This window comes from Botrytis fragariae, assembly GCF_013461495.1.
Source record: "Botrytis fragariae strain BVB16 chromosome Unknown tig00000006, whole genome shotgun sequence".
Classification (NCBI taxonomy): Eukaryota; Fungi; Ascomycota; class Leotiomycetes; order Helotiales; family Sclerotiniaceae; genus Botrytis; species Botrytis fragariae.
The window spans coordinates 190,845-218,159 of record NW_023500988.1 but is presented as its reverse complement, the minus strand read 5'-3'; the positions used below and the strand labels follow the sequence as shown (position 1 = coordinate 218,159).

Here is a 27,315-nt window from a genome sequence, read left to right as displayed (position 1 = left end):
TTGTTTCGTTTTCTCTATTGGTTTTAATTGTTGTTGGGGGTAGGGAGCGCGAGTTTCGTCATTGTGAAAGATGTTTTTGCGAGTGGTTGTAGGGTTGCAGGCTTGTGGTGATCGTAGAAGTGATGGCAAGTTTTATAATCATATCGAATACTCCCGAGGTCATTTGTACGAATGTATTTACCTACCTATATACGCGAAAATAAAGTTCACTCCATCCGCGCGTGAATTTGTGTCATCTTCACAGACTCAATATTTGACCTCCAAATCAACAATTAGAAATTTTCATTCCTACTTTTCAACATTTCCTTTCTCAACATCCAAGAGTGATTTATACATGCAGAGGAACTATGAATCCGCCTTTCCAACCTCTTCTACACTACATATCACAACATACCACACAATCCACCAGACGGTAATCCTCCCCAAAAAAATCACTCCCACCATCGCACAAGACCTTCCACTATTCAAAAATCCCTCAGACAATATAGAAAACCCCTAATACCCATCTCTATTTCCCAGCTCCCAAAAATCTGTTTCACATTATAGCCAGATCTCATCTTCGGAATACGGACAACAGTATCTATCTACCTAACTGCCTAAGATGAATATATCAGCATTTCATAACGACCTTGATAAATAAACTCCTTAATATTTTCAACCCTCATATGCTACTGATGTAAGAACTTCGAGAAACTCTCTTGGATATCAAGTAAATCTCTCCAAACAGCCTTCAGATACCCCAGCGAATAATCCCAAGTAATCAAGATAGGTAGGTATACCTAGTATATCCGCGCTTTCTTCGAAGAACATTCCCAGAAAAAATCGATACTGAAAATGTATACTAAACTCATATAGGAATCTTGGAAAGATTACGGATCAAGTTTCAATAACATATATACCACACTCAGTCTAATATATATCAGCACACTATGCCAACTTAGATATTGCTGACCATCTCCCAACCTATACCTCTCGCATACGGAAAACCTCTGCTGAATCCGAGCCACAATAGCAACATTATCCTCCACCCCCTCTTCTCCACCTCTTCCCCTCCTCCCTCTACCCTGATGAATTGCAGAACCCACAGCCCTACTCGAATACTAGCCTCACGTCATATCATCTCTCGCACCTTGCAAATCACACCTTCAACTTTAAGAACCATATGATATTGAAATTCAACAATCTTCATTCATTCTAGCGTCATATCTATCTAAAATGGTCCAGCCTAATCTACCAATTGTACGCTAAAAATCCATGCAAAAAAGCTGATGATTCAAGAAAAATGAAAAATCTATTGAGGAATACCGGTACCGCGGATAGCATCGACTTGTTCGCTGAGAAGAGCGTTGTTGGATGGAGCGGCGAGAGGTGGTCCTTCGGGGGTGACGTAGGCTTTTGTCATACCGCCGTCGACAACGAAATCCTGTGATTAATGTTAGATAAGCGGGTCTATGTGGCTGGGAGAATGGTAGGGGGGAGGAGTGGAGGGAATTAAGAAAAAGAAAAAGAAACGTACTTGTCCGTTAACAAAGCTACTCTCATCACTAGCCAAGAACAAAACTGCTTGAGCTTGCTCAATAGCCTCTCCGAATCTTCCACTTGGGAAATGAATCTCACGTCTAAGTCTCTTAGGTTGATCATCTCCCAACCAATCTTGAAGAAGAGGAGTGTTCAATGGAGCTGGGCATAGCGCATTGAATCTGAATCCCTCTCTTGCGTGAACAATAGCCAATTCTCTAGTCATGGCCAAAACTGCTCCCTTGGAAGCTGTGTATGCTAATTGAGGAGTGGCAGAACCAACAAGCGCAACAACAGATGCAGTGTTGATGATAGAACCACGGCTCTTCTTGTTCTTGCGCATAGAAATGACGGCATGTTTGCAACCAAACCAAACACCCTTAACGTTAATAGCTTGAGTCAGATCCCAAATCTTCTCAGGGGTATCAATAGCATCGGCATCATCAGCATGCATAATTCCAGCATTGTTGAACATGATATCAATACCACCCCAAGATTCGAGATGAGCAACTGCGGCCTCGATGTCAGATTCTTTAGAGACGTCGCATACTTTAACTTCAACTTTGTGGGCGGATGGAACTAGTTGTCTGAGTTTTGCGGCGGCTTTCTCGAGTGCTGGTGCGGAAATATCGGCCATGAGAACATTGGCGCCTTCTTTGGCGAAGAGGATACAGGTTTCAAGACCGATTCCTCTGGGGAGGGTGTTAGTATATGTTGAAGATTGAATTGATTTTTGATATGGATATTTTCGCGACATTGAATCTCCCACGTAATGCTCTCACGGCCCGCTCAGATACAGTCGTCGCTCGACCCATTACAAAAATGAATGAGGTCACGTGTGTGGCCATACCAAACACTCTCATTACTCAGAAGGATTTGATAAGGGCACAACTCTGAATCAGAAAGAGAAAGCAGATACGATGCTCATCGTCCTGGATTTTCAAATCCCGTGAATCCCGAATCACACCGAAAATTCCATGTCAGGAGAAAAAGAAAGACAGGACTCACCCAGCAGCACCAGTAACGATGGCATTTTTACCATGCAGTCTTCCCATTTGGAAGCTGTTGATGGTAGGAACTCTTTCTCCGCTGCCGGCCATGTTGAATGTATTTTTGATTTGAATACTGTGGTCTATTGGAGCTCTTGTCAGCGATCAATGAATTCTCCACCAAAGAAAGCGTTGTGGTTATAATACTTGTCTCTCTCTGACAAGGAAAAATGAAACTTACTCTTTGTTCCTGATATAGATGTGTGTGAGAATGTAGACAAGGAAGGAAGAATCTCGAGAAGTTTTAATAAAGTTGTTGCAAACTATCCCCCCTTTGTAGAATTGTAGAAGTCACTCGAAATGATGCGAAGATTTGTTATGAAATAATATTTGTGATGACAATTGAATTTAAGAGAGAGAATGTGGATGCTGATGTGTCACTGGTATGAAGTAGGGACGGAGTAGGGACGGAGTAGAGGACACACAAACCCATCACACTTATTGGTCCGTTCTCGGTGGGCAGTGGAGGGTAAAGTCGTAGAATTCGTTATCGTTCCGAAGAAGATCCATGGATTCACTCCCGACACACGATTCAGGTGTTTACTGGCAAATGAAACTCACCGCTGCTTTTTGGATAAAGCGAGATTAAGCTGATAGGGAGAAGAGAATGAATCGTGAATGTGCGATGATATCTACCCAGGGACTCTCCAAACTCCCAAGAAACCCGGGGTTCGATGACTGGATCAGGAAATAGAAAAGCCCCGATGATTTGAGATATGGATCATTGGCTGGTGGGTATTGGCGGTCGAGGATTGGATATTGGGGACTGGATATTGGGGATTGGTTCAATTGATACAACACAGCTTTTGGGCCATGTTTCAAGTCTAATACTTCATCTCACTGTTAGATATGGGTTGCCTTGATGAACCCACGCTCGCCACGTAGGTATTGGTCGCTTTGGTACAACAGCCTTTGAGAGTTGAGAGTCTGAGTCTAAATCTGAGTTTGAGTCCGAGTCTGAGTGTGAGTCCAAGTCTAAACAAAGTGCAACCATCCTGTCGCGGGGTACATTCGAGTGAGACTCCCAATTTCTTGATAGACGATAGACGATAGATGATGGTCAGACGACAATAATTGTCATGGCCGATCTCCTCACATGGTGGGCGCTATGGAATTCTGAGGAGATAATCAATGCTGTCGTTGTTCCTGTCGTCATTGTTGACTAATGAAGTCATCACGATACCTCTTTTACACGAATCTTCGTGTAATCACTTCGGAACAGATCTATACATGTAGTTATCTATTCTCGTTACATATGATGATTTCGTGGAATAATCTGCTGGGCATTGATGCACTGCGCAGTTGTTCGGTAGATGGCTGCATATCAATCATTTACGGCAAGATATCTTGCTACTTTAATCGACAAAGACCATCCGAGTATCCACCGACGTCCTAGAATCCGCCAAGTGATGGTCGGGTGAGGGATGGTGACATTAAAGCAGCATCCACAACAGCCCCTCGCTTTATCGCAGAATCTCTTATCGCAAATTGTAGGGAAACTTCCTTGCTTTACTCCCACCACTCTTTTCCCCCTCTTAAGGTGTACAGCAATCTAAACCTCCCTCCACATTCAACAAGCCAGATCCCAGATATCCCTTCAACTCAATCTGCCAATCGTTCTCACAGATACCAAGCTGAACAAGTACCCTTCACTCCTTACGATTCCCTCTCAACTCAACGACAAGATGCCAGATACTCCAGAATGGATAGCTTCACACAAGCAATGGGATGAAAAGACGGCCGAGAACCTCACCGCACTTCTCGAAAAAGATACAAAAGTAAAATTGGCTGGTATCGATGTCGATGGTATACTGCGCGGGAAGCTTGTTTCCAAGAAGAAGTTCCTTGGGATTGCGAAGGAAGGGTTCGGATTCTGTTCAGTCATCTTCGGTTGGGATATGCATGATCAAACATATTTCAAGGAATTAAAAATCAGCAACGCCGAGAACGGTTATCACGATATTATTGCGATTCCAGATTTGAGTAGTTTTAGAAGGATACCTTGGGAAGATAATGTGCCATTCTTTTTAATCAGCTTTTATGATCCCGATTCTGGAAAGCCGGTTTCTGCATGCCCGAGGGGATTGTTGAAGACTGCCGTGGAAAAGTTACAAGCCCATGGTTTGGGTGCAATGGCTGGAGGTATGAGCATCTTTGGACTCTTGTAGAGGTTGTGACTAACAAGACCAAGCTGAATACGAGTTCTTCCAATTCAAAGCGCCGGCGAGCAATCCTCATGCGCCGATTTCCGAACGAAACACATCTTCAACAGCAACCTTCCTAAGAGAAAACCCAGTCGATTCATTACCTTCGCTGACCGAAGGAATGTTTGGATACAGTTTAACTAGACCGGTTCACAACCAAGATTATTATTATGGGATATATGATGCATGCGAACAATTCAATTGTGGAATAGAAGGATGGCATACAGAGAGTGGACCCGGTGTTTTTGAGGCAGCTTTGGCATTTGGGGAGATTCAACAAATGGCAGACAAAGCAAGCTTGTTCAAGTAAGTTTGGAGATTCCCTACCATTCTAAGGACGAGATGCTGATATATATTAGATATGTTGTTAAATCGGTAGCAACAAAATACGGCATCACCCCATGCTTTATGGCCAAGCCACGTCAAGGGCTACCCGGAAATAGTGGGCACATGCATGTTTCGATCGTCGACAAAGATGGCAAGAATCTCTTCTTCCGAGAAACTAAAGACACGGATGCAAAATGGAAGGATATTGAGAATCTTTCGGATATGGGGCGTCATTTCCTCGCTGGAGTATTGGAAGGTCTTCCATATGTCATGCCACTTCTCGCACCAACAGTCAACTCTTACAAACGTCTAGTCGAAAATTTCTGGGCTCCAGTAACAGTGTCTTGGGGTCTTGAACATCGTGCAGCTTCTGTTCGTCTAATCGCACCTCCAACTTCCAAACCCGGGGCCACACGTTTCGAAATTAGAGTGCCAGGTGCAGATACAAACCCATTTTACGTACTAGCAGCTATCCTAGCATTAGGATGGAGAGGAGTAGAAAAGAAATTAGAAATCCAACAACCACCATTAGGAAAAGGTCAAGATGTAGGAGGAAAAGCAGATCCAGGAGTTAGATTAGCGAAGAATTTGAAAGAAGCCACGGAGAAATTCATGGAGAAGGATAGCATAGCGAGAGAAGTATTCGGAGATGAATTCGTGGAACATTATGGAGGTACCAGAGAACACGAAATCAGATTATGGGATGAGGCAGTAACGGATTGGGAAGTTAGAAGATATATTGAGAGTGTCTGATTGTTGGATGGATGGATGAGAACTATCTTAAGAAACATGAAATCTATTTATTTTGAACACCTCGAGTTATTGCACTGTTTGCTGGTTTTATGGATTCTTGCTCTTTTCCATTCACAATGGCGAGGATCTACCAATCCAGTAGTACCTAGGTAAAGTATGAAGATTACATTCCTTCTTCATACACTTTCAACCCCCTCCTTTCTCTTCTTCACTACATCAAATATCAAATGACATATACCATGAGATAAGGTGGCTCATTAATTATCTAGTTAAGTCACAATGACTAGGTAAACCTCAATATATTAACATATAATCTCGATTTATATTCTATCCAGATATTCTATTCATTTATCTATCTATCTATCTATCTATCCATCTATCTAATAATCATATTACAAAGGATTGTTCTCTGATAAATCTAAGAAAAAGCAGCTGGGTATTTGTAAAGTGGAGAGGAGAAAATGAAGTCAGAGTGGGATTTGGGAGGGGTGGGAGGGGTGGGAGGGGTTGGAGCTGAGGGGTTGGAGGGGATTGGAGGGAGGGGATTGGAGGGAGGGGGATGGAAGGGAGATGGGAAGGGAATATGATGTGATGTGATATGATGGTTGGAGAAGGATGGAGGGAGGGAAGAGGGACGGGAAGAGGGTTTGGATTTGGATCTTAGGAAGTTAGGTGGAGTTGTAGGTGTAGTTTTAGTGGAGGGAGATGGAGATGGAGATGGAGATGGAGATGGAGATGAAGGGATAGAAGAGAGAAATGGAAGAATGGGACCGAAAAAAAGGAGGAGATTGAAGGAGCTAGGTTGAAACTTCATGGGGTGTGTGAAGGTTTGAGTTACCTAGGCATGGACGCGGATAGAATCTTTCTTGGGAGTAATATTCATGCGCTAAATAGGTAGATTGACCATGTTTGTTTCTGTTTGGATGGGGTGTGAAGGAATACCTACCTAAAAAGAGGTGTGATGAATTATATTCAATTGGCAGCTTGTGTTGGTGAGGGATTGGAATTGGATGTTGATATTGGAGTCTTATTCCTGCCCCTGTTTTCTTTCGTTTTGTGCGCGGGCGTGGGTGAGAGTGAGTGGGAACGATGGGTCTCAGTCACTTGCATTCATGATGTGGAATGCTCTTGTGGAGTTTACGTGGAGTTTACGTGGAGTTTAAAGTAGATATATGACTTCTATCTATCCGAACATACGAAGACCTGACTAGCGAGCTGGTACATGAGCAAGCAAGCGAACGAGAGGTGATGAAGGGATTATGACAAGGGAGTTGAGGATATCAATAGAGATAAAGAGGAGAGCGGATAGGAAATGATAAGTATCGATTGGTAAAATGTTCATGTCTATATCCATCTACAAATAGTTCTCACACAAGATTTAAATCTCTAAACCATCATGGTCTGGTCCCTGTGCATTCCACCAAGTGCAGCACCTCCACCACCGTTATCTTTATCCTTATCATCTCTCCAATCACCACCTCCAAAGAAAGAGACGGTCATCTCTTCTTCTTCTTCTTCTTCTTCTTCTCCAAAATCCCCACCATCCCCACCCCTCTCTCTAATACACAAATCCCGCAAACCCCCCAATTACTCGACAATCACAGCACACTTTTCCCGTCTCATTTCACGACGTGCCTCTTTCCGCCGAGCATCAGCTGCTCGACGCCGAAGCGCGAGGTGCAGTCTTCGAAATGATTGTTGATGATCTGGAATTGGGGCTAGCGCTAGAGCTAGAGTTGTTAATTACGAAGTGAATGATTAGATATTATTCATCGATGATAGTGCGAAACGTGATGTTCGAAAAATAATCCAGGGAAATAGGAAAATGAAGAATGGATGAATGATTCTTGGGGATAAGAAAAAAAGGGGAGGAGGAGGATCTCACATTATGGCCGTGAAACCAAGTTTTGAACAGAGGGGAGGATTGCATTGCTACCTGCGCTAGCTGTTTCTAAGTATCACCACCTAGATCAACACCGCTTCTTCTCATCTTCGCATTATCGTCTCGCGTACCTTCTTTACCAATTTTATTCACACCAGAAACAGGTTGGATAGCAGTAGCCTCTGCGGCTGCAGATTGTACTCTCTTCTCCTCAGCCTCTTTGCTCGCTCTTATCTCCCCTGGTGTTGCTCTTTGTGGCTTGGGCTTAGATTTCCAGGCTATTTTTTGATTTTTGCGTCCCATCTTTACTATTTTTAGGAGTGATGTTGAATTGTAAGTGACATATCAATTAGATGATTGATTGAAAGGGTGGTGACATTGGAATGTTAGACAGTTGTGAGAGTGCAAAGGACAAAAAGTCGTGTGAAGATATGTCTTTGTTTACATCTCTACACGATGCATTCTATTACCCCGCTTACGAGACGAGAATTCAATTAAATATCTCATCTGATGTTCGAACAGATGAGGACTTCAGATCAGATTAGATGTTATCCAAGCCCTCCTCCTGTCTCAAGAAAACCAACCGTATCTTCGGCACACTCCACTCCCCATTATCTCTCTCTCCATCCTCCTCCCATTTCTCCCTCAAACTCTCCTCCACCTCTCTCTTCCACTCCCCGAAAAAATCTTTTCTCTCTCCCCTCCTATTCCCCTCCCCCCTTCTCTCAAACTCCCTAATCTTGAACCGATAATTCCCATCATTCGTCAGTGCAAACGTTCCAGGCGTAGGGGTTACATAATTTCTCCAAAAATCCCCTTCGTTCTCTACGTTTCTAAATCCCCATGGAAACGATGAATTCGCGGGAGTTTTCAACGTGGTTCCCCCACCATGACTCCAATCTATTCCGCCTCCCGATTTCCAATGCTCAGAAATGGGAAAAGGACGCGAGGATGCAGAATCAGGAGAGAAATAGGGATTAGTAGGCGAAGAAGAAGCGGATGCAAAAGTAGGATGTTTAGGAAGTCCCGTAATAAAGCCTCCGCGAATATCCTGGAACCACCAATCGCAATTCAACACCAAGAACAACTCATCTAGATTCGTAAAAAGTTTCACGACTCGCGAAATTTCATACTGCCAGTGTTCATCCCAACCTATCCATTTTGAGAAATCGAGCGCGAGGCGTCTCACCTGTGTGAATTCCACAGGACGAAATTGCCCGATGTTTGTTCCGGTACCGTCGACGAGCTCGGACATGATTCCTTCGTTGATGTCGGAATCAAGGGCGCGGAGGAAAAGAATGTCTTGGGTGTAGTTGAACCAGATCCGGGGAGGGGAGGTGCGAGTGGAGAATGTGAGGGTGTAGCCGAGACGTTGCATACAGGAGCGAGAGTCGCGACATGTCTTTAGCAGAGAGGGGATGGGGGAGTGGGAATAGAGGGATCCACGGCGAGTGGCTTGGTAGTAAGAGTAGAGCAGGGGGTCGGAAAGGCGTGAGGGAGTGATACCTTGTCGGTAGTGAGTATCCCTTGATCTCAAATACAGCGGTACGAATTCTCTTTCCTCTTTCTCTTTTCCCTTTCCCTTTCCCTTTCCCATCTGCACCGTTGCTTCTTCGCCAGACTCCAGATTCTCAATCTCAAAATCCAACCCATTATCCAACACAAATTCCTGTATCATCGGCGCCATCATATCGATTCCAAAATACTCCAAATCAGGATGAACATCGTCATCAACTATTTCTTTTCCAAACGTCCTCTTTTCAAAATGGGAAATCGTTTCAAAAGTTTCCTCAACGCCTATTATACGAGGAGGAGGAAGAGCATGAAGCCAGACTAGATCGCGAAGTTCTTTTGGAAGGGCGGAAAAGAGGTGGAAGGTTTGGAGGGACATATCTAGAGTATCTTATTTGGATGGAAGAGCTTGAGAATGCCAAGAATTTGTCGGTTGCGGTAATAGGGGAAGAATTGGAAGAGTGGTTAGAGTTAAATGTTTTGAGGAAGGCGAGTGAATTATCAAGGGCAGCGAAAATCCAAGGGTATTTGAGGAGAGCAGTAAAAGTTTCTGCCTAGATTATTGGATTTCAATATCTAATAATTCACCAATATAATTCAACGGTGCACTGTAATTGTTCAGAAAGTACAAAACATTGATGCCTATACATGAATCAGTAATATTCGAGATGTCATGATGTTGGAAAGGGTGGCCTAGCCGGGAATACCCCACTACTTCCGGTGATCCCTGAATATGCATATCGGATGTATCTGACATCTGACGTCTAGCTATCCGGATTAGGCAGGTGCAAACGTTGATTTGTTTTGTAAGATTTCACATAACTATGATATTACGAGTATATATACGATATGTTGGATTGTGCTGTGAAGGCGAATTCTGTTAAGGAATTCATTCTTTGTCAGAAGTTTTGTCGGTACTGAGTCATGTCTCTTCAAGTCGTTGATGTTAATGCCGAATGAATGATTGTTAGCATTCTGGTAGACAAATGCACGTGTCCTATAATTTGATCTGGACCACAAATCACGAAAAGACATGAACTCTTCCATCTAATTCTATAAACCGCATTACAAAGCGTCCGCCTCACAATCCCATCGCATCTTTCCCTTCAAGTACTCTTGGGTCCTCCTTGTCTCAAACCCAAATCCACACCCTGAAGCAATGTGTAAACCGTCTCACATACCCTCATATCCACCCCTAACTCCCTCCCTCTCTTAACCGGTACTCCAAGTATAACATCTAACTCTAACTGTCTCCCACACAACGCATCAGTCAACATACTCGTACCGATACTCGGCATTCTAAGTATCCTCTCTATCAATCTATCAATCAAATCATCTTTAATATCTACCTCCATCTTTCTTGCAACAGCAACTACTTCTCCCATGAGCGTTCGCGTCATGTTCATAGCTTCTGGAGAAGAATTGAGCCACTCATGTGTATGGAGACGTGTAAGTGTGGTTAGACAATTCCAGGCACAATTCCAGATAACCTTTTCCCAACGTGCAGTCTGTAATCTGGAAGGAGAGAAAACTTCATGCGGTGTTTTTCCAACCGATAAAAGATTTGAAAACGTCTCTAATCGTTTGTTCTCGATCTCAGTTGATACGTTCGGATTTGTGAAGATTCCTATTTGCAGATTTTCGTTTTTGGTATGATGAACGATACCGGGTGTGTTCTGAATGGCGCCGGTCCACGCAACACAGGAGATGATGGTATTTTGAGGATAAATTGCTCGGAATGGCTCTTCATTTCCGACGCCATTTTGGATAAGTACTATAGTTGTTGACTCGGAGATTACCGGTGCCAGAGATTTAGCTATAGCTTCTTGACCAATCGCTTTGTTGGAGCAGACTATGTAATCATAGTGACCTGGTGCTTCACCAGGTGTTTTGATAACTATAGGATGTTAGTGTCGAACATGAGGTCGAAAGATAAGAGCTTACCGTTAGCTGGGTGAAACGTATTCTCTCCATGATTCTGACTGATAAGCTTCAATCCCTGTTAAACATGTTAGCTTTCATGATGAGCTTCTCGTATAGATCCAAACTTACATTCTGCTTCACAGCCTCATAATTTGACCTTGCTACAACAGTCAATCGTACGTTTGGTACTCGACTTAGAATGAATGCATAAACGGAGCCAATCCTGAGACCCCGCATTAGTTCAGATGCCAAGTTTTTCTGATAAGGTCATCGAAAGACATACGCTCCAAAGCCATAAAACAGTACATTTATAGTCTCCTCTCCGTTAGATTCGTTTAAAGCCATCTCAATATCTTGTACTTCAAGACTGATTTACGATATGATATCTCGTGTATTTCTGAGAACAAAAGGTATTCAACTGATGTACTTTCTTGGTAACCATATATGATATATGATCTCCATCTAAATACGTCCTACTATTTGTCTTGTATATTCCTCATCCGATAGCGGAGAAGTTATTAGATATCGAATTTTCGATGCTAACGTGATTTCAGTGCATAGCTCTCGCAATAGTTATTTTGGCGGGGTAATTAGTGGGGCAATCAACTCAATTCATCCCCACGGATAACACACATTCTCGAGAATTTCAACTTGACAACCGCTTGACACAATCATTCGAATAGTATCTAGATGAACAAATGTAAATTTCCTCTCGCTTCTCCCGAATTTGATATACCGGTTTCCAGATATCTTAGATTGTACATCGAGCCTATAAAGATTGATCAGGCCAGCCTCTATATTAGAGCCATTACTGGTACTGATTTCGCACTTAAAGGGTCTCCTTACAGCACGACGCTTCCTTCAATAAATGATGAACTGCTATATATACACAAAAGCCACCCCATCCATCTGGTGAATGCACAACTTTTCCTAGTCTTACCAGATCTTCGGGATTCCTTTTAATTTTCTGAATACAAACCAGATATCATTAATGTCTATCTAACGCTCTCATAGGAAACGGCAATCCGTCGAATTGAGAAAGGAACGCAGACCTCAGGAGGTTGCGATTGCACGGCTCGGAGTGAATCAGGAAAACTTGGGGAAGGACAATCTGAAGGATGAAAGATAGTTAGTCTCGACACCACTGACTGCACGTGAGGAGAAAGGAGGAAAACCGCTCAGATAGGTGCACTGGAAAGAGAGTTGAGAACGGAAGGTTGAATTTTAATCCAATTAATAAATATTAATATACTCCTCAAACTATATCTGACCTCCTCAACTATTCCATTTCATAGTCATTCTCAAAACCAGCTTCATCTTCAAGAACCATTTCACCATCTTCCTCATGTTCATATTCTTCTCCATACTCCATCTCTCCATCATCCTCCGCTTCCAAATCTTCATCTTCTGCATTGGCATATGACCGTGTATTCCTAGTCTTAGGAGGGGCCTATCAAGACCCATATCTACTTCTTCATCATCGTCATCCTCTGCAGCAGCATTATTCATCAGGTAATTCGTGAGTCCACCAGGAGGTCTCCGAAGAATCGGTTGATTCTCCGCATTCACAGTCTTCTTCCTGCCACCATGTCTTATCTTTCTCCCATCAGGTCCAATGCCCCTCAACTTATCTTCCGCGGCCAGAATCTCAGCATCCTTAGCCATCTGATCTAATCTTTGCTGTCCATCCGCTTTCCTCATTTTCCCTGTCGCCATAGCTTTTCGAATTCGCGCTACTTCGGCTGCTTGTTTCTGTTTCATGACTGCTCTCCATTGTCGATTGGTATTTCTTCTTTGAGCCATTACTGTGACATGATCCCTTTCGCGCCTCGATTCTTTAATCTGAATCAAGGATTGCAAAAAGAATGCTTGATTTTTTCGCTGCTCAGAAGCTGCTACACCAACCGGTATCTTGAGCTCACGAATATTACCCGATCTCCAAAAGTAACTGCGACCCTTCCCGCTAGAATCCGGATCTTTGTCTTCGACTTTGGTGTTGACGGAAGTTATGCGCGCTGAACTTGCAGCTAGTAAATCGACATCGTTTGATACGGATTGTAAAATAGGTAATTTACTCGCGGGATCGTGCGCTGTGAAAAGTAACTCTGTGCCCATATTTTCTTCCCATCGACAGTGATATATATTTCCCTCATAAGACACAACTGGGTGATCTTCATGCAACCCTAATATTTGCACTTCTGGTTTGGGCGCCGCTGGAGCTTCTCCTCCACGTTGGGTATCTGCGATGAAAGTCGAGTATTGTTCTCCAGTTGATTTCTTGGGAGCTTCGACGAGTTTCTGTTCTGCCGGTACTTGCTCAGGAGGTGCAGCTTCAGCTTCTGAAAGCTCTTCTTCTTCACGTTCTGCCATTTCATCATCATCCTCATCGTCCTCGGCATTGGGTGATTTCTTCCCTCTTCCTTTCCCCTTGCCTTTGAATCTCACGGATTTTTCCTTATCAGTCACGATGGTAGTCGAGTCTCCAAGATGTCTTCGATGTTTTCCAAGACCAGGATTTAACCATTTCTTAGCATTGCGACGCGGATGCGTTTTCACCAACTTTCTTTTGATAGGAACATTGGGATTTGTTAAGTCGAGAGTTACATAGAATACCTATTGAACATGTTAGAATTGATAATAAATAAGAGATCCTAAGAATAATTGCCTCTTTTTCAGTGCTGGAATATTCATATTCGTACTCATCTTCATCTTCTTCTTCCTCTACGATGTCTGCGACATTAATGCTCATAGGCTTTGAATATGGATTTTGAGGTGGGGCATCTGCTGTAGAAGCAGAGCCATGTTGATCAGCCATCAGGGTCGATGATATGGGTGTAGTGTTCGATGAATAATTAGAAGCAGAGGCATTGGGTTTTATGCTCGTAACTTTATGAGAAAATGTAGATTAAATTTTGCCAAAAGATTATAAATGAATAATGAAGTACTTTTGGTACGAGAGCTTGAAGTTCGCGGAAATTTGTTTATGCCTCAGGCTTGACATCTTTTTAACCTCTACTCGTGAATCTCAAAAAAGTGTCGGTTCAACAGTATATTACAAACGGATCTGATAATATTATCTTTTTCTCTTCGCGTGAAGCCATATTTTGTTTTTCTTCGAGGGGACAGGAGCTTGTATAGTTTCAACTTGCTCAAAAGTTTCCATTTATGTCAGTCTAGAGTGGCTTCAAAACATCAATTTGAATGTGCAAACAAAATATTTTAGATTTCGGCATCAAAGTCTAACCAAGAACTTCATAATTCTCAATTTTTATTTGGAGCCAGAAACCAGCTGAGCCGCAGCAGGATGAGCTATTTCTTAGTATTGATGATTGTGATTGCTGAGGTCGTACTTGATATATCCATGAAATGTCAGCTGCTCCACTGCATTTGAAGAAGTGTTGTGAACAATGAAAAGGAGATCTCAAAAGAGCTCAGGTATTCAAAAAAAAAAAAAGACAAAAAACGACCAATTCTTCTTCTCTCAATACAAAACAAACTGGCCTTGCAACTTCCCTCGAACGACTACGCAGCGATTCCACATTCTTCTCATTCACAACAAACTCCCTTATAAGGTAGCATGCGTCCCTCGTCACCACCTTAGGGAAGACGGCCAAAGATTCCGGCCCTCACAGAAGATACTTCGTCGAAAATACTTGCAAGTATGGCAATCACTTCTCCAGTGTTCCCATAATATGCGGAACAATAGCATAAGGAACCTCTGTAGCAGGATGCGTCAAATCAACCTTACTCCATTTTCCAACTCCCCTCAACGACTTCTCCGTATCCCTCTTGAGGGAGCAACCGCCCAAGAAATGAGGCCAAGCTACATTGATCAAAGCTAAGTATAAGTTAGTTTCGCTCGGCTCATTCTCATAGACAAGGACTTACACTGATACTTGTCAGTCCAATGTCCTTGATCCTTAACCACATGTTCATAAACCGCCCAGAGACCTCCCTTTCTCAACTTCTTATACAAATCCTTAATCATTTCCTCGGGTTGTCCAACACTACATAAACACAGAATGGTAACGACAGAATCCACACTGTCATCTTCAATGCCCCATTCCGTCAACCCCTCAACTCCACATTCAGCAATCTCATAAATATCAGTGAGACCCGCCTCCTTAATTCTCCTTCTCAAAGCTTCATAATGATCACGATTTGGTTCTACACCATAAATCTTTGTGATCTTTGATTTATCAAAAACATGTAGCCACTAGCATCTATTAGCTGCTGACACATTTACCTCCGCCTTCCTTCTATCAATATCAGGATATCGAACAAACATACCTCACCACTACCAGGACCGATATCTAGTACAACACCTCTAGCAGCTTTAATCATAGGCTCTGCATTTGTACTTGCAGACTCTCTAACACGAGGCCCATACACGGCCCAGAACCGTGCAAACCATGCATCTTTGAACTTGTCAACAGAACTTAGAGTAGCGATATTGAAAGAAGCGAGAAGGGAAACAATAGTGCCGGGTAGAAATGTAGCAGAGGCAAACATGAACTGAACAGGGAAGTAAAGGTGTTGAAGCACATCCATGATATATTCCTTGGTATTCATCGTGAGTAGGAAAATAGAGAAAGGGAAGTGGGGTAGAGCTGAAATGATGAGCAAAAATACGAGGAAATTGGAGGGTGGGAAATCCAGCTTTTTTATACTGCCCAAACACTCGTCAGCTTCATGGGGTAGGTGGAAAAAGTGCAGATGGAGGATGGGTGATATCGAAGAGTGGATGCTTGATTGGTCAGTCGAGGTGTCTAGGTCGGATGTGATAGTCCCACCTTCATAAATCCACCCCTTTGACAACGACATCCAACTTTCATTTTATATTCATACATCCCAGAGGCAACGCATTGCATTGGTGTTAGATTATACTCTGGAAGGTGTCATGAAGCATCATCGGATATATAAGAAGTATCTTAATATATCTGAGAATGTGTTTTGGAGGGTTTCGGTCCCACCATGTTTCTGTAGTTCAGAACAAGCGTTCCAGCACAGAGCTGCGGGTTAGCATTTTCCTAGGGGACCTTCGATGGATCTTCGAATCATTTCTTCCGTTCAAAGTACTTGAAACTATATATTTCCTATTGTTACTGTGGTAAGATGCCGAGTTTGGGGCCTCCTGATATCTGAAATCTCTTCATCGTCGCTTCATGGATTTCTATACAAATTCCACAAAGTGCTCTCATCGGTGGGAAAGAGAGCATCAATGTGTGAGAAGTGTGAGTATCCGTGGCTCTATCCGCAGGCTACACCCGATATCGATCCGTTGGTTATCATTTGTGGAATTACTGACGGTATGGAATCCTATGGAATTGAAATTATTGGTAATCTGTGAGGGATTTCTAGATATTTGGAGGATATGTCAGCTACGTTGATACCCAAGATTATATTGACGTGTCAGACAATACTCCAGCGAGTTCCAATATGGAAGGTGTCTGATATTTAGTGCAAAAGCTTGTAAATACCATGCACATCTGGTCGTCCTTGGTGTTTGCTCATTCAGATGCGAAATATACACCATGTCTGAATCGGATGAGCATACCCACGGTAACATAATTGGCGAGACGAAGTTTTATTTGCTAAGTACTTATTTCTTTTACTGTCAGTATCGTTATATATACTAATCATATATTTTCAATGATCGTATTATCGTCACATTTCCTTCAACTTTTTCATCGGCCATTCACTTCCTAATATCTACTCTCCAAAGCCTTCATTCGGCTCTGATACTTTTCCGGTCATCAATTCCCCTCTTCTCCGTTTCATGTTCTCGTCACATTCCCACTAAATTTTATATTCGCTCCAGTTCTGAATCTTCGCACTCTGGACCATTTCTTTCCATCCTTGACTTTCCCACTCACCTCTGCTTTACTGGCCTCGGGAGAACAACGTCCTCTCGCGGGCCTATGTAGTATAAAAAGTGCGGTGTTGAATAGTCGTGAATCAGATGTGGGCTGGTCAATAATGATGTGCATCTGGCCACGAAACTCCAATTTTACTCAAGTGAATAATAAATCTCAGTACTACCACCCAAAGACTTACAATGCTAATCATCTACTCTACTGACCCAAAGGATTAATTGCCATCCCTCTCAAATCCCCACTCGAAAACGATTTCATCTCATAGATGCCCACCACTCTCCTCATTCATTCTATCTTGAACTTGACAATGTACTCTTCTCTATGTTATAACAGTATACGACAATTCATCAACCATGATTATTCTGGCTATTGGAGATTTCATGAGGGGATATCGCGAGAAAGACTACGCTCAAGGTAAGAAACGTGGAAGTGGGGAGGAAAGGGGGCAAAGTGATTACCCAAACTCGGAGAAAGCAGGGTTGTCGGAGGGAACGAGGAGCATGCGATGGGGGAGATAAAGTTGTAATCTGGAAATTAAAAAATGGTAAATTTTTGGACTGAGGGGTGAAGAGAATCAATCACCATTCTCGTATGAATTACATGTCAAATGTCTCAGATAAATGTAAGAAGTTTTTAGAATTTGTCTTTCATCACTGGCCATCATGGAAAACCATATCAATGCAAAACTTTGATGATACAAGGATATATACATACGAATCCTCATCTGAAAACTGTATCCTCTATTTTCAACCCACGCTCCACCACAAATGCCCAAAATGCAAAAACCTATTGCCATTCTGGCTTGAAAACCTCCTTACTCCATGGCTCACTCGTCAAATTCGTCAAACCCTTGATATTCTCACAAGTCTTCCTTCCACTCATTGGTCCTGGACTTGGTACCTTAACACCTCCCTTATTATAAATTCTTCCTGCGTCCTCTCCAACCTCAGATCCAGACTTGACGTTGCCATCTTCGCCTGTAATGGCACCCTTTCCAGCTTCCGAATTGGCAATTTCAGCAGCGCTGGATTGAAGTGCCTTGAGTAATGTGACGGTTGACTCGGGTGTCAAATCTTCGTAAAAGTCGTCGTTGATTTGGACCATTGGGGCGTTCACGCATGCGCCCAGACATTCGACTTCGACAAAGGTAAATAATCCGTCCTTTGTAGTGTGGCCAGGCTTGATACCGAGGTGCCCTTCAATTGCCTTAACGATTGCATCACTTCCACATCCACCCAATTGACAAGGAGTCTATTTATCAGAAATCCCATTAGTACTTTTCAAGAAGGCAAAACTCCTACGCCAACTTAGAGAGAACATACCGTAGTACAAGCTTGCACATGAAATTTGCCGACTGGAGTCCTGTTATACATAGTATAAAAGGTAGCCACTTCATAAACTCTCATAGGAGGCATTTCCAATAATCTAGCAACTTCGTTCATAACACTCAAACTAGTAAATCCATGTTGACGTTGTCCGAGATCGAGAATTGGCATAACGGCTGCCTTTTTGTATTGTGGGGGGTATTTCTTGAGAATCTCTTCGATGATCTTCTCATTTTGAGGTGTGAATTTGAAGGGAATAGAGGCATTATTTTCGGGTGTATCGCGATGCTGTAGGACTTCATGTCAGTAGCTAGACGGTATATTCGGAGCTCCATGGGGAAGACATACAACCATGAGGGAATCGCTGGATAATCTGCTACCGGCAACAAATGACCGACATTGTGATCTTGAAGCTATTCTTGCTGGTCTGAATGCTGATCGGAAAACGAAGGGTGTTATTTTGGAGGCCATTGTCGCGGTGATGTGGCGCAATGGCGAATTGTTACTTGAGGAGATATTTATCTATGATGTTGATTGATTTTAGTTCTCGGATGGTCGCCGTATTGGTATCGTCCATTGTTTAATTGGCCGATAAATTTGGTGGTAGATTTGAGCATGGAACGGGTATATTTCGGTATGAGTGGGATATGTTAAATCTTGCTTCCCCTCATCATCGTAATCCAACGTTTACCTTCATACTTCTGCAAGGTATCAAAATTGTATTCCTCAAACTCTGGTATGATTTGAGTACAACCGTCTCATCATCAGCGTCCTCAATGTTCGGACAAACTTGAAAGATTTTGACCTCCCCAAAAGTCTTTTATTCATATCATTTCTTGTTCCTCCAAGTATTGCCATTCTATGAGTACTCGTTTTTCACAGCTACCCTCTCACGAGTTTTTTCTTATTTGACAGCTGGGTTCTATTACTGGTTTCTGAAGAAGACTTCATCAATCAACTTCTGAAGTGGGTCACTTGTATTGGCCATGTGAAGGTTGAGCCGGCCATCAAGTTTTGAAGTTTTGAAGTTTTGAAGTTTTGAAGTTTTGAAGTTTTAAAGTTTTGTCCTGGTACATTCTCAATTTCCTGATCCGAAATATGAGATTTTACATTTGGCCCTCGGCATATCCACCCCATTGGCACCATTGCTTGTCCTGATCATACCTTTTCTATACAAGTCCCTGTTCTAGGCGATAGTCCACGATTCATAACCCGAATACCGTGTATCGAAAAAGACATTCTCAGATTCTTTACATATCATGTTGAACGCTTTCTATCTACCCTTTCCCTATGATATGGTGGGGCAAAATGATAAACCGAGCTTTGGATCATAGCTCCAGTGACCGGACCGAACCACCAAATCCATTGATCTTGAAGTTTATATTAGCAGCGACTTAAGCCTAGGGAGAAGAAGTCTCACTCACAAGCAAAGTTACCTCTCGCAACTGCAAAGGCAAAGCATCTCGCTGGATTCAATCCCGCTCCCGGGTATCCAGGTGCAATATTAATACTAGAAAATGACACAAGGCCTAATGTACAACCAACCATGAATGGACCTAGGCGTGGCCCAAAGAGTTGTGCCTGTCGGGGATCAAGAGCAGTACCAAACGATAAAATCCTATGCCGTCAGATCAAGGCGAGATAAGAAGATTCTGAGACTTACAGCATGATACATGACAAGATTGACTCGATCAGGTAAGCCTGTCCTTCACTGACGCTTGTTGTTTCAAGGAAACATCCTCCTCCATTGTATCTTTCGCCTGTTAACTTACTGCTAAACGCACGTTTTCACAGAAGAGCTTCTTGACCCTGACGACCCTTTGCAAGCCCATCACTACTAGGTGTCTTGTGTCTCGAATCTCGAAAATGGGAGTCAACTCACATTAAAGTTCTCTGCTCTCCTAAGCTTCCTCTGATCAAGCCACCCGCAAGTGCTGCTCCGGTGGTCTGTCCTATCATATATAACATGCCTCTTGGAAATCCGGTAAGTCCAGTAATGACCGTCGCAAAAGTGATGATCGGATTCATATGACCACCAGAAGCTGGAGCGAGCGCACATATGAATAGTGTCAAAAAAAAAATATTGGTAACACCAACATACACCGCAATTTGTGTAGTATCAGAATTTCGAATTGCAATACTGATAAAGGCAGACAGATAGCATAGGCATGTTGTTCCCACGAATTCTATAAACTATGGAAAAGGAGACTCAGTGGTAGATCAAGGAAAGGTTCATGGGAGCGACATACAGCACTTTTCCAAATCGTTACATCACCCCAGCCATCCGTGAAGAAAATATAAACTCGATCATTGACACCACTACGTTTTGATACTCTTCGTTTATCTTTCCTTAAATCTGGAGCAAAGGATCCTGGAAATTGCGCACATGATGCAGTAATTAGTTGAGTTTCTTCGCTTGGAGGACTTTCCGGTTCCTCGGAAATCGGAAGGGTGATTTTGAAATTCCCTGTGGCACCCATTGTGAATTGACATACAAAGAGAAGAGATAAGACTTTGATTGAATTGGCGTTTCTATTCAAGACTTTTTATGTGGTATAGGTTGCTGCAAGCTGCTGATTCATCAGAAGCGAGAACGGTGAATGGACCAGGAGTGGATGACGACTACCCATTTACAACCACGACAAATTCGAATTTATAATACCCAGTTAAAGTGTCAAATTCTAAGTCTATACATACACTTCGTCGAAACTCTTCTCAATAGACAAACGATAACTTGGTATCTTCTCGTCATCAATATACACTGAAAAGTCTCAACTATTCAATCCACTCCACCTGGCGCATTTGATCGGAGAACAAAGACATCCAATGCGCCACATATTTTCATATTCAGTGAACTTTCGGCATTTTTCAAGGATGGATTATTATGCACACTATCAATCAGTCAATATACTGTTGTACAAGAAAGCAATTTTCGGTATTCGTCAGCCACAACTGCAGCCACACGTCAAGCAAACACATTCTACTGGATAAGATTAATCACGATCATGCAATACTGCCAACTTCTCAACAACTTTCTGCCATATTCGAAATACAATTCCGAAGAATCGAATAGATTTTTGAGACCTGAGAGATCGTTTGGTCTTCGAATTCAGAGATCGATAGAATTAACACACGATGTATTAAGTTCATCGCCTGCTTAGTAGCTGTTTTTTTTCTTTCTCTTGCATCACATGTTATCTTCTCTACTGCTGTTCGCTTTCTGTATAAAGTATGAGGCAATTTCCTCCCTATCAAATTTCCAGATTTGGACTGAATGTGGTTTGACAGTCATCACCAATACACTTTGAGAATATTTCTTGGCTTACGGAACTACCAAGGTATTCAAACAACGAATAAGCCTCTCCGGCATACACACTGATCATCGTGCGTTGTCAACTATACTTTATTTCATTTTCCTACATGGCAATCACGTAAAGTAGCATCCGGAGCAAAGAACCCGTGCCGTTTCATCTCATGTACCTTCTCTAGGACGCCACAACCGTATATTCAGGAAAATTCCCCGCAGATACCCATGTCTGTTACTTCGGTACTTCAAACACTGCTGCTAATGGATCAGTACTTCAACTATAGCCATGAAATCTCTAGTTCCTTGATTTCAAATATGTATCTACTACTCCTGCGTTCTCATAAGACTCACAAGTTCCAGGGCATAGAAAAGTGACATACAGGGCGGAGGACTTAATCCGGGCTTCAAGGGAATCCTTGAAAATAGAGATGGGATTGGGCAAAAACATGGCAATGGCGTAAGTGCGTCTCGGCCGGCTGCATGTTACGAGTGAGTTGACCTGGTTTTCTTTACTTCTGGCTGCCAAAATGGTGTGATGTGTGCGGAGACATAAGTCTAGACATTATATCATCCCCTTGCTTCCTTTCTCCTTCTTCAATTCTACAGTCAAGCGGCTTTTACTCACCACAACTTAACTCGACTATCAATACATACATACACAAACACGAAGAAAAGAACCCCAAAAATTGCAAAAATGCACGGGACCGATATCCTAGCCTTGGTCCTTCGCGTCGGTCAATTTGCTTTCAGTACCATCGTCGTCGGTCTTACTAGTTCACATCTTCACTCAGCTAGAGCCGAACCATCATGGTCTAAGAAACGATTCATCTACACCGATGTTGTTGCTGCTTTAGGTCTATTCTTCTCTTTATTCTTCATGTTGCCATTCACTTGGAACTTCATCCATTGGCCGATCGATTTCTTAATGTTTGTTATGTACATGGTTGCCTTTGGTTTACTTGTGGATGTATGTTATATCTTCCTCTCTTCTATTCCCTCATTTTACCACCTTCCCCCCTCTCAACCCCATTCTCCACGACGACATAAAATATGTATAGCTGCACATGGCTAATTCCAACGGATAAATATAGTTCATTACACCACTCGACTGCGGCAGTATATTCAACTGGTACGGCGTCTTCGGTTCCTCCGCTTGTGCGAGATGGAAATCAGATGTCGCTTTTACATTCCTGGCTTCATTGTTCTTCCTCGGTTCTTTTCTCCTCGTACGTTCTCTCCTCTCTGTTCTCCACGTACTTTTCCCTTCCCCGTTCTATCTCCTTCATTCAACAATCCCAGCCACACATCCCATCAACCTATCTCTCCCTTCCATCCCAATACTAACACATCATCACAAAGGGAACATACATTCACCACCGCAACCGCCACACAATCGTCACCGACCAACCGGCCAATGGTCAACAAAGCAATGGTCTCGGCGGTGCACGCAAGAGGTGGTATCGATCGCGTACCGATCCATCGCGCATCTGATTTCTGCTCGCTTAGCTCTGCTCTAAGTTTTGATACGCTTCCCTCGTGCTTATCGATTTGAAGAGAAATGAGATATCGCTGGACTTGCGAAATGGAAAATGGGAGGAAGTAATATGAGACGATAGGACTGGATATGTTGAGATCGGATATGAACGATACCCCTTTTTCCTCCTTTCCCCCCTTATTTCTCTCATTTTTATGTGTCTTTCTTCCTTGAAGTCATTCCTTACTTTTTATCGACAAACAAACAGACATGCAGGCCAGTTAGCTGCATGTCCGTCACCGTACATTACGATGGGATGATACATGGTTTCGTTAAACTTTCCTTGATTGTTGTCATGTACTTCTATTTTGTGTGTAGGTCTCCTTAATATGAATGAATCTATGAGAGCGCATATTTGAATGATACATAAACTTTCCCCTCCTGCTTCTAGGCACGGAAATGGTGTGATATTATGAAAAGATAACAAATGACATGACATCAAAAAAGAACTTCTAAATTTGGCTCCTGTATCTCTGGGGATAATCTTACAAATTTCCATTCCCATTGTATCACTCACTCGATCAATTTCCACTCCCAACACTTTTGTTTGATGACCACCAGGACTCCTTCAACTCCAATTCCGACTCCCTGTTCTCTTCCCCGTTCATACATGTATGTATCATAGTTCGTCCTTTCCTCCCGCAACTGGCGTGTCAGGCCTTCCACTATCTTTTGCCAAATCGACTCCATTCTTCTTCCTCCACTTTTCCCATAAAGCCCAGAAATCCTTCTCCATGCCCTTATCCATCTGATCCGGCAACACGACTGTGTACTCCACAACCAAGTCTCCGAATTGCGTATCATGATAAACACTATCTCCATCCTCATGCCATTTTGGCATTCCTTCTCCTTTCACATGTTCCACATGACCCGGTTGAACAGTCTGTCCCCTTTCGCGAGAAAGTTGCACGATGTGTCCGTCCAAGTGTGTAAGATTTCGAGTCCATGATCCCATCCATGCTTCTCTTAATGAAAGGATTTCACGCCAATGAAGATCATCGCCCTTACGACGAAAGAATGTCCCGTCGACTTTTAATTCGTTGTCTTCTTCGAGATTCGCTTCCTTCTCAACCAAGGTAACGTGGAGATCACCAGCAACCCAGTCGGGAGATTCGTCGGCTTCGTTTTCATAGTTTATTGTTCGGCCTTTGGGGGCTCCGCGCTCGATAACTAGTGAATGCGTTTGGACTTTGCGGATGACGCGAGAACCGGAACAGACGGGACATTTGTGTTTGATTGTCTGTCCTTTTCCGTCACAGTGATCACACTTTACCTGTACTTGTTGGAATATTCCAGGCGCGAGTTGATGTTTCCTTAATTGGACTCCGTGGCCGTGGCATACGTTACATGTATCGACTTGACCGTCGGCAGATCCAGATCCTTCACATTCCTCACAAATCATTTGTTTCTCGAGTTGGAATTCGGTGGTATGTCCATTGTAGAAATCGCGGAGTGGTATGCCTACTCGCACTTCCATATCGGGTCCTTTTCGTTGTCCATGGCCGCCGCCAAAATGTCCGCCTCCGCCAAAGAATCTGGAGAAAAGATCGAATGGGTCGTGGTGACCTCCGCCTTGTCCTCCTTGCTGTCTTTGTTTTAGTCCTTCGTGTCCATATTGATCGTAGATTTTGCGGGTTTCTGGGACGGAGAGGGCTTCGTAAGCTTCGGCAATTTCAACAAACTTTTGTTTGGCTGTTTCGTCTCCTCTGTATATCATATTAGCAGTAGTTTAAGCTAAAATCGAGAGGTGACACATACGGGTTCTTATCTGGATGATACTTCTTGCTCAAAGTCCTATATGCGCGCTTGATATCTCTTTCTGAAGCTTGCTTGTCTATACCAAGAAGCTATTACACAATTAGCATTCATTCTGCCCTTTCTATGTCCAAAATTGCAAAGCGTCTACAGGCTACCGAAGGAGAACATACTTGGTAAAAGTCCTCCGCGCAAGCTGCCAATTGCAGTATGCACAAGAATAAAAAGGCAAAAGGTAGCCACATTGCGCCAGATATGCGCTCACAAGGAGCTAGATAGATATTGTCTCAACACGAATTGAAATATATAAACTACAAGAAACCATGCGTATGTAGTTGCGGAATATGTGATAAGAATAGAATCGCAAAACAAATGAATCTATTGCTCAATACAAAGGAACGTTAATTTCTATGTATTGTGTTGGATTTACAAAGAACATTGAAAAAGATACCAAGCTGGCCTTATTGATAGCATCGATAAGAGATTACAAGGGTCGATGAGATTTTATACGTTGACCTTTAGCGTTACTTGGTGCGGTGGCTAGTCACGGGTAATTGTCGGTGGCTCAAGTTTGGTGACCTGCAGTCGAACGATGACCAGGCTAGGGACATTCTTGATATTCAACCCCATTTCATACAACGAAGTCAGCTCGAGCATTTGATCACTTTGAGAGGATATTATTTTACAGAAACTAGTGCAGCTTCGAGGTTAAAGAGCCATGACACCTTAAAGAGCAACATGCTTTTAGATCTAGGCTTACTGTGTAGTCTTCTAGATCTTCGGTTTTCTAGATCTTCAGGCTACTCAAAAAGTTTATGACTGAACGTTCTGCATTGTCGAACAAGCAAATACGAGATTGAGAGCTGTCACTAAAACGCCGTTTGGAGACTTGCGATATGTGAACTGAACTATGTGCAAAATGAACATCCTTCGCGACTAGCGGAAGGACAATGTTCAGAAAATGATCTACCTACGGGATATGCCAGTGCTGTTCTAGAAAGTAGATTGCAGAACACTGGGAGATGAACCCAATGGAAAACTGGTTTTTTTTGTTTTCCTTTTGTAAAAAGTGACCAGCGTTAACAGCAGTCTCGATATCTAGATGATGCAAGGAATAACAAAGAGGCAAGTTGTGATGTTCAGCCGTGGTGTTACAAAAACTTTGAGAATTAATCTCTCCATAGGGCAGGAGTCTATATTGTAGAGTTTTAGATGCCTAGGTCGTTGTCTTCAAATTTATAGCTTATGATACCAAGCAGGTTCGGAGTCTTGTCTAGTATAGGTAGGTAGATACATATTCCGCAAATCTATTAGCCGAGTTTCTTCAAACCTTCATTCTTCCATTCTACCCCGTGTCATCTCATTGGTCAGATCTGACAACATCCCAAACGAAACCACCAGCGTGGCTATGGTTCCTGATGACCTTTACGAGGCCAACCAAATCCCTGTCTTGAACCGAAGATCTGGTTTTGACCCCTGCGATATTGTGACGTCAGATCTTAAATTCATCATTCCTGTCGCCTCTGCATGTGTATATAAATGTATGTGCATCCGGAGAGCGCAGATCAATTTCTATCAATATCGAAAGTTACAATCTTGAACCAAATAGTCGATTTACTCCCAAAAAAACAAACCAGCAAACCAGCAAACCAGCAAACCAGCAAACGAGGAAAAACAGAAAACAATATGCCTATCAACGATAAATCAGGAGTTTCGGGTGGTGTTACCTGGGTTACTAGTACTGTTGGGTATGTTGTTCATCTTCTTCTCCTCATATTTCTTCCCTCCTTTCCTCTCTTCTCTCTTACGCCCACATCTTATTTGGTTCTTTTGCCCTTCCCAGCCATACTCTCATTTATAGACCCACCCACCACTTCCAAATTTCAAGCCCACAGAACGGAATCCAGACTAACATAACTCAACAGCAATGGTGTGTCAGGCGTCACAAACACAGTAGGAGGTGTTGTTGGAGCTGTTGGACGAGGATTGGGAGAAACTGTAAATGAAGTTACCGGAAATGCAGGTTTGTCATCCTTTTACTTTCCCTCGTTATCTATAAGTTCTTCTCTTGATTTCATACTTTTATTCACCTCCGCCATCTTTCTCAATTATCTCAAATAAGGAGAAACGAGATTGGAATGCTAGAAGCAGATTATTAGAAAAAGACGCACACAAGCTAACAAATATATATTAGGTAAACCAGTAGGCGATGGTATCAAGGATATTGGAGAAGGCATTGAAGGTGGAGCAGCACGTGTAGCGAAGGGTGTCAAGAATGCGGGGGAGGGTCAGCATGGGCCTTTGAGATGAGGAGTATCTCTTTCGGGTTAAGGGTTTGGGCAGTCTGCGG

The 27,315-nt window shown here is 42.8% G+C and overlaps 12 protein-coding genes across 12 annotated transcripts; 3 read left to right on the top strand and 9 right to left on the bottom strand.

Annotated features, from left to right (window-relative positions):
- Nucleotides 1–1,291: 1,291 nt before the first annotated feature.
- On the bottom strand, nt 1,292–2,618 carry Bfra_001244 (putative short-chain dehydrogenase protein; the record flags this gene model as incomplete). Its single annotated transcript, XM_037331681.1, has 3 exons — nt 1,292–1,423; nt 1,517–2,210; nt 2,527–2,618. 3 exons carry the CDS (start codon nt 2,616–2,618, stop codon nt 1,292–1,294), a joined length of 918 nt encoding a protein of 305 aa, XP_037195835.1.
- A 1,634-nt stretch (nt 2,619–4,252) lies between these two features.
- Bfra_001243 (putative glutamine synthetase protein) lies at nt 4,253–5,851 on the top strand (the record flags this gene model as incomplete). Its single annotated transcript, XM_037331680.1, has 3 exons — nt 4,253–4,709; nt 4,759–5,077; nt 5,131–5,851. The coding sequence occupies 3 exons, from the start codon at nt 4,253–4,255 to the stop codon at nt 5,849–5,851; spliced, it is 1,497 nt and encodes a 498-aa protein (XP_037195834.1).
- Nucleotides 5,852–7,237: 1,386 nt separating this feature from the next.
- Nucleotides 7,238–8,036, bottom strand: Bfra_001242 (uncharacterized protein; the record flags this gene model as incomplete). The annotated part of the gene is made up of 3 exons (XM_037331679.1): nt 7,238–7,409; nt 7,443–7,575; nt 7,814–8,036. 3 exons carry the CDS (start codon nt 8,034–8,036, stop codon nt 7,238–7,240), a joined length of 528 nt encoding a protein of 175 aa, XP_037195833.1.
- A 238-nt stretch (nt 8,037–8,274) lies between these two features.
- Bfra_001241 (uncharacterized protein) lies at nt 8,275–9,624 on the bottom strand (the record flags this gene model as incomplete). The annotated part of the gene is made up of 1 exon (XM_037331678.1): nt 8,275–9,624. The coding sequence occupies one exon, from the start codon at nt 9,622–9,624 to the stop codon at nt 8,275–8,277; it is 1,350 nt and encodes a 449-aa protein (XP_037195832.1).
- A 727-nt stretch (nt 9,625–10,351) lies between these two features.
- Bfra_001240 (putative 2-dehydropantoate 2-reductase protein) lies at nt 10,352–11,513 on the bottom strand (the record flags this gene model as incomplete). Its single annotated transcript, XM_037331677.1, has 4 exons — nt 10,352–11,142; nt 11,190–11,244; nt 11,298–11,391; nt 11,452–11,513. 4 exons carry the CDS (start codon nt 11,511–11,513, stop codon nt 10,352–10,354), a joined length of 1,002 nt encoding a protein of 333 aa, XP_037195831.1.
- Nucleotides 11,514–12,443: 930 nt separating this feature from the next.
- On the bottom strand, nt 12,444–13,983 carry Bfra_001239 (uncharacterized protein; the record flags this gene model as incomplete). The annotated part of the gene is made up of 2 exons (XM_037331676.1): nt 12,444–13,781; nt 13,834–13,983. The coding sequence occupies 2 exons, from the start codon at nt 13,981–13,983 to the stop codon at nt 12,444–12,446; spliced, it is 1,488 nt and encodes a 495-aa protein (XP_037195830.1).
- An 853-nt stretch (nt 13,984–14,836) lies between these two features.
- Bfra_001238 (putative methyltransferase domain-containing protein) lies at nt 14,837–15,740 on the bottom strand (the record flags this gene model as incomplete). Its single annotated transcript, XM_037331675.1, has 3 exons — nt 14,837–15,006; nt 15,057–15,384; nt 15,459–15,740. The coding sequence occupies 3 exons, from the start codon at nt 15,738–15,740 to the stop codon at nt 14,837–14,839; spliced, it is 780 nt and encodes a 259-aa protein (XP_037195829.1).
- A 2,090-nt stretch (nt 15,741–17,830) lies between these two features.
- On the bottom strand, nt 17,831–18,840 carry Bfra_001237 (putative nadh-ubiquinone oxidoreductase 24 kda subunit protein; the record flags this gene model as incomplete). Its single annotated transcript, XM_037331674.1, has 3 exons — nt 17,831–18,295; nt 18,367–18,657; nt 18,718–18,840. 3 exons carry the CDS (start codon nt 18,838–18,840, stop codon nt 17,831–17,833), a joined length of 879 nt encoding a protein of 292 aa, XP_037195828.1.
- Nucleotides 18,841–19,626: 786 nt separating this feature from the next.
- On the bottom strand, nt 19,627–20,849 carry Bfra_001236 (putative mip transporter protein; the record flags this gene model as incomplete). Its single annotated transcript, XM_037331673.1, has 5 exons — nt 19,627–19,739; nt 19,794–19,987; nt 20,033–20,122; nt 20,252–20,562; nt 20,619–20,849. The coding sequence occupies 5 exons, from the start codon at nt 20,847–20,849 to the stop codon at nt 19,627–19,629; spliced, it is 939 nt and encodes a 312-aa protein (XP_037195827.1).
- A 1,521-nt stretch (nt 20,850–22,370) lies between these two features.
- On the top strand, nt 22,371–23,167 carry Bfra_001235 (putative integral membrane protein; the record flags this gene model as incomplete). Its single annotated transcript, XM_037331672.1, has 3 exons — nt 22,371–22,643; nt 22,768–22,902; nt 23,036–23,167. The coding sequence occupies 3 exons, from the start codon at nt 22,371–22,373 to the stop codon at nt 23,165–23,167; spliced, it is 540 nt and encodes a 179-aa protein (XP_037195826.1).
- Nucleotides 23,168–23,829: 662 nt separating this feature from the next.
- On the bottom strand, nt 23,830–25,210 carry Bfra_001234 (putative chaperone dnaj 2 protein; the record flags this gene model as incomplete). Its single annotated transcript, XM_037331671.1, has 3 exons — nt 23,830–24,916; nt 24,969–25,057; nt 25,139–25,210. 3 exons carry the CDS (start codon nt 25,208–25,210, stop codon nt 23,830–23,832), a joined length of 1,248 nt encoding a protein of 415 aa, XP_037195825.1.
- A 1,000-nt stretch (nt 25,211–26,210) lies between these two features.
- On the top strand, nt 26,211–27,275 carry Bfra_001233 (uncharacterized protein; the record flags this gene model as incomplete). The annotated part of the gene is made up of 5 exons (XM_037331670.1): nt 26,211–26,224; nt 26,280–26,552; nt 26,603–26,713; nt 26,891–26,988; nt 27,160–27,275. The coding sequence occupies 5 exons, from the start codon at nt 26,211–26,213 to the stop codon at nt 27,273–27,275; spliced, it is 612 nt and encodes a 203-aa protein (XP_037195824.1).
- Between the last annotated feature and the right edge of the window lie 40 nt (nt 27,276–27,315).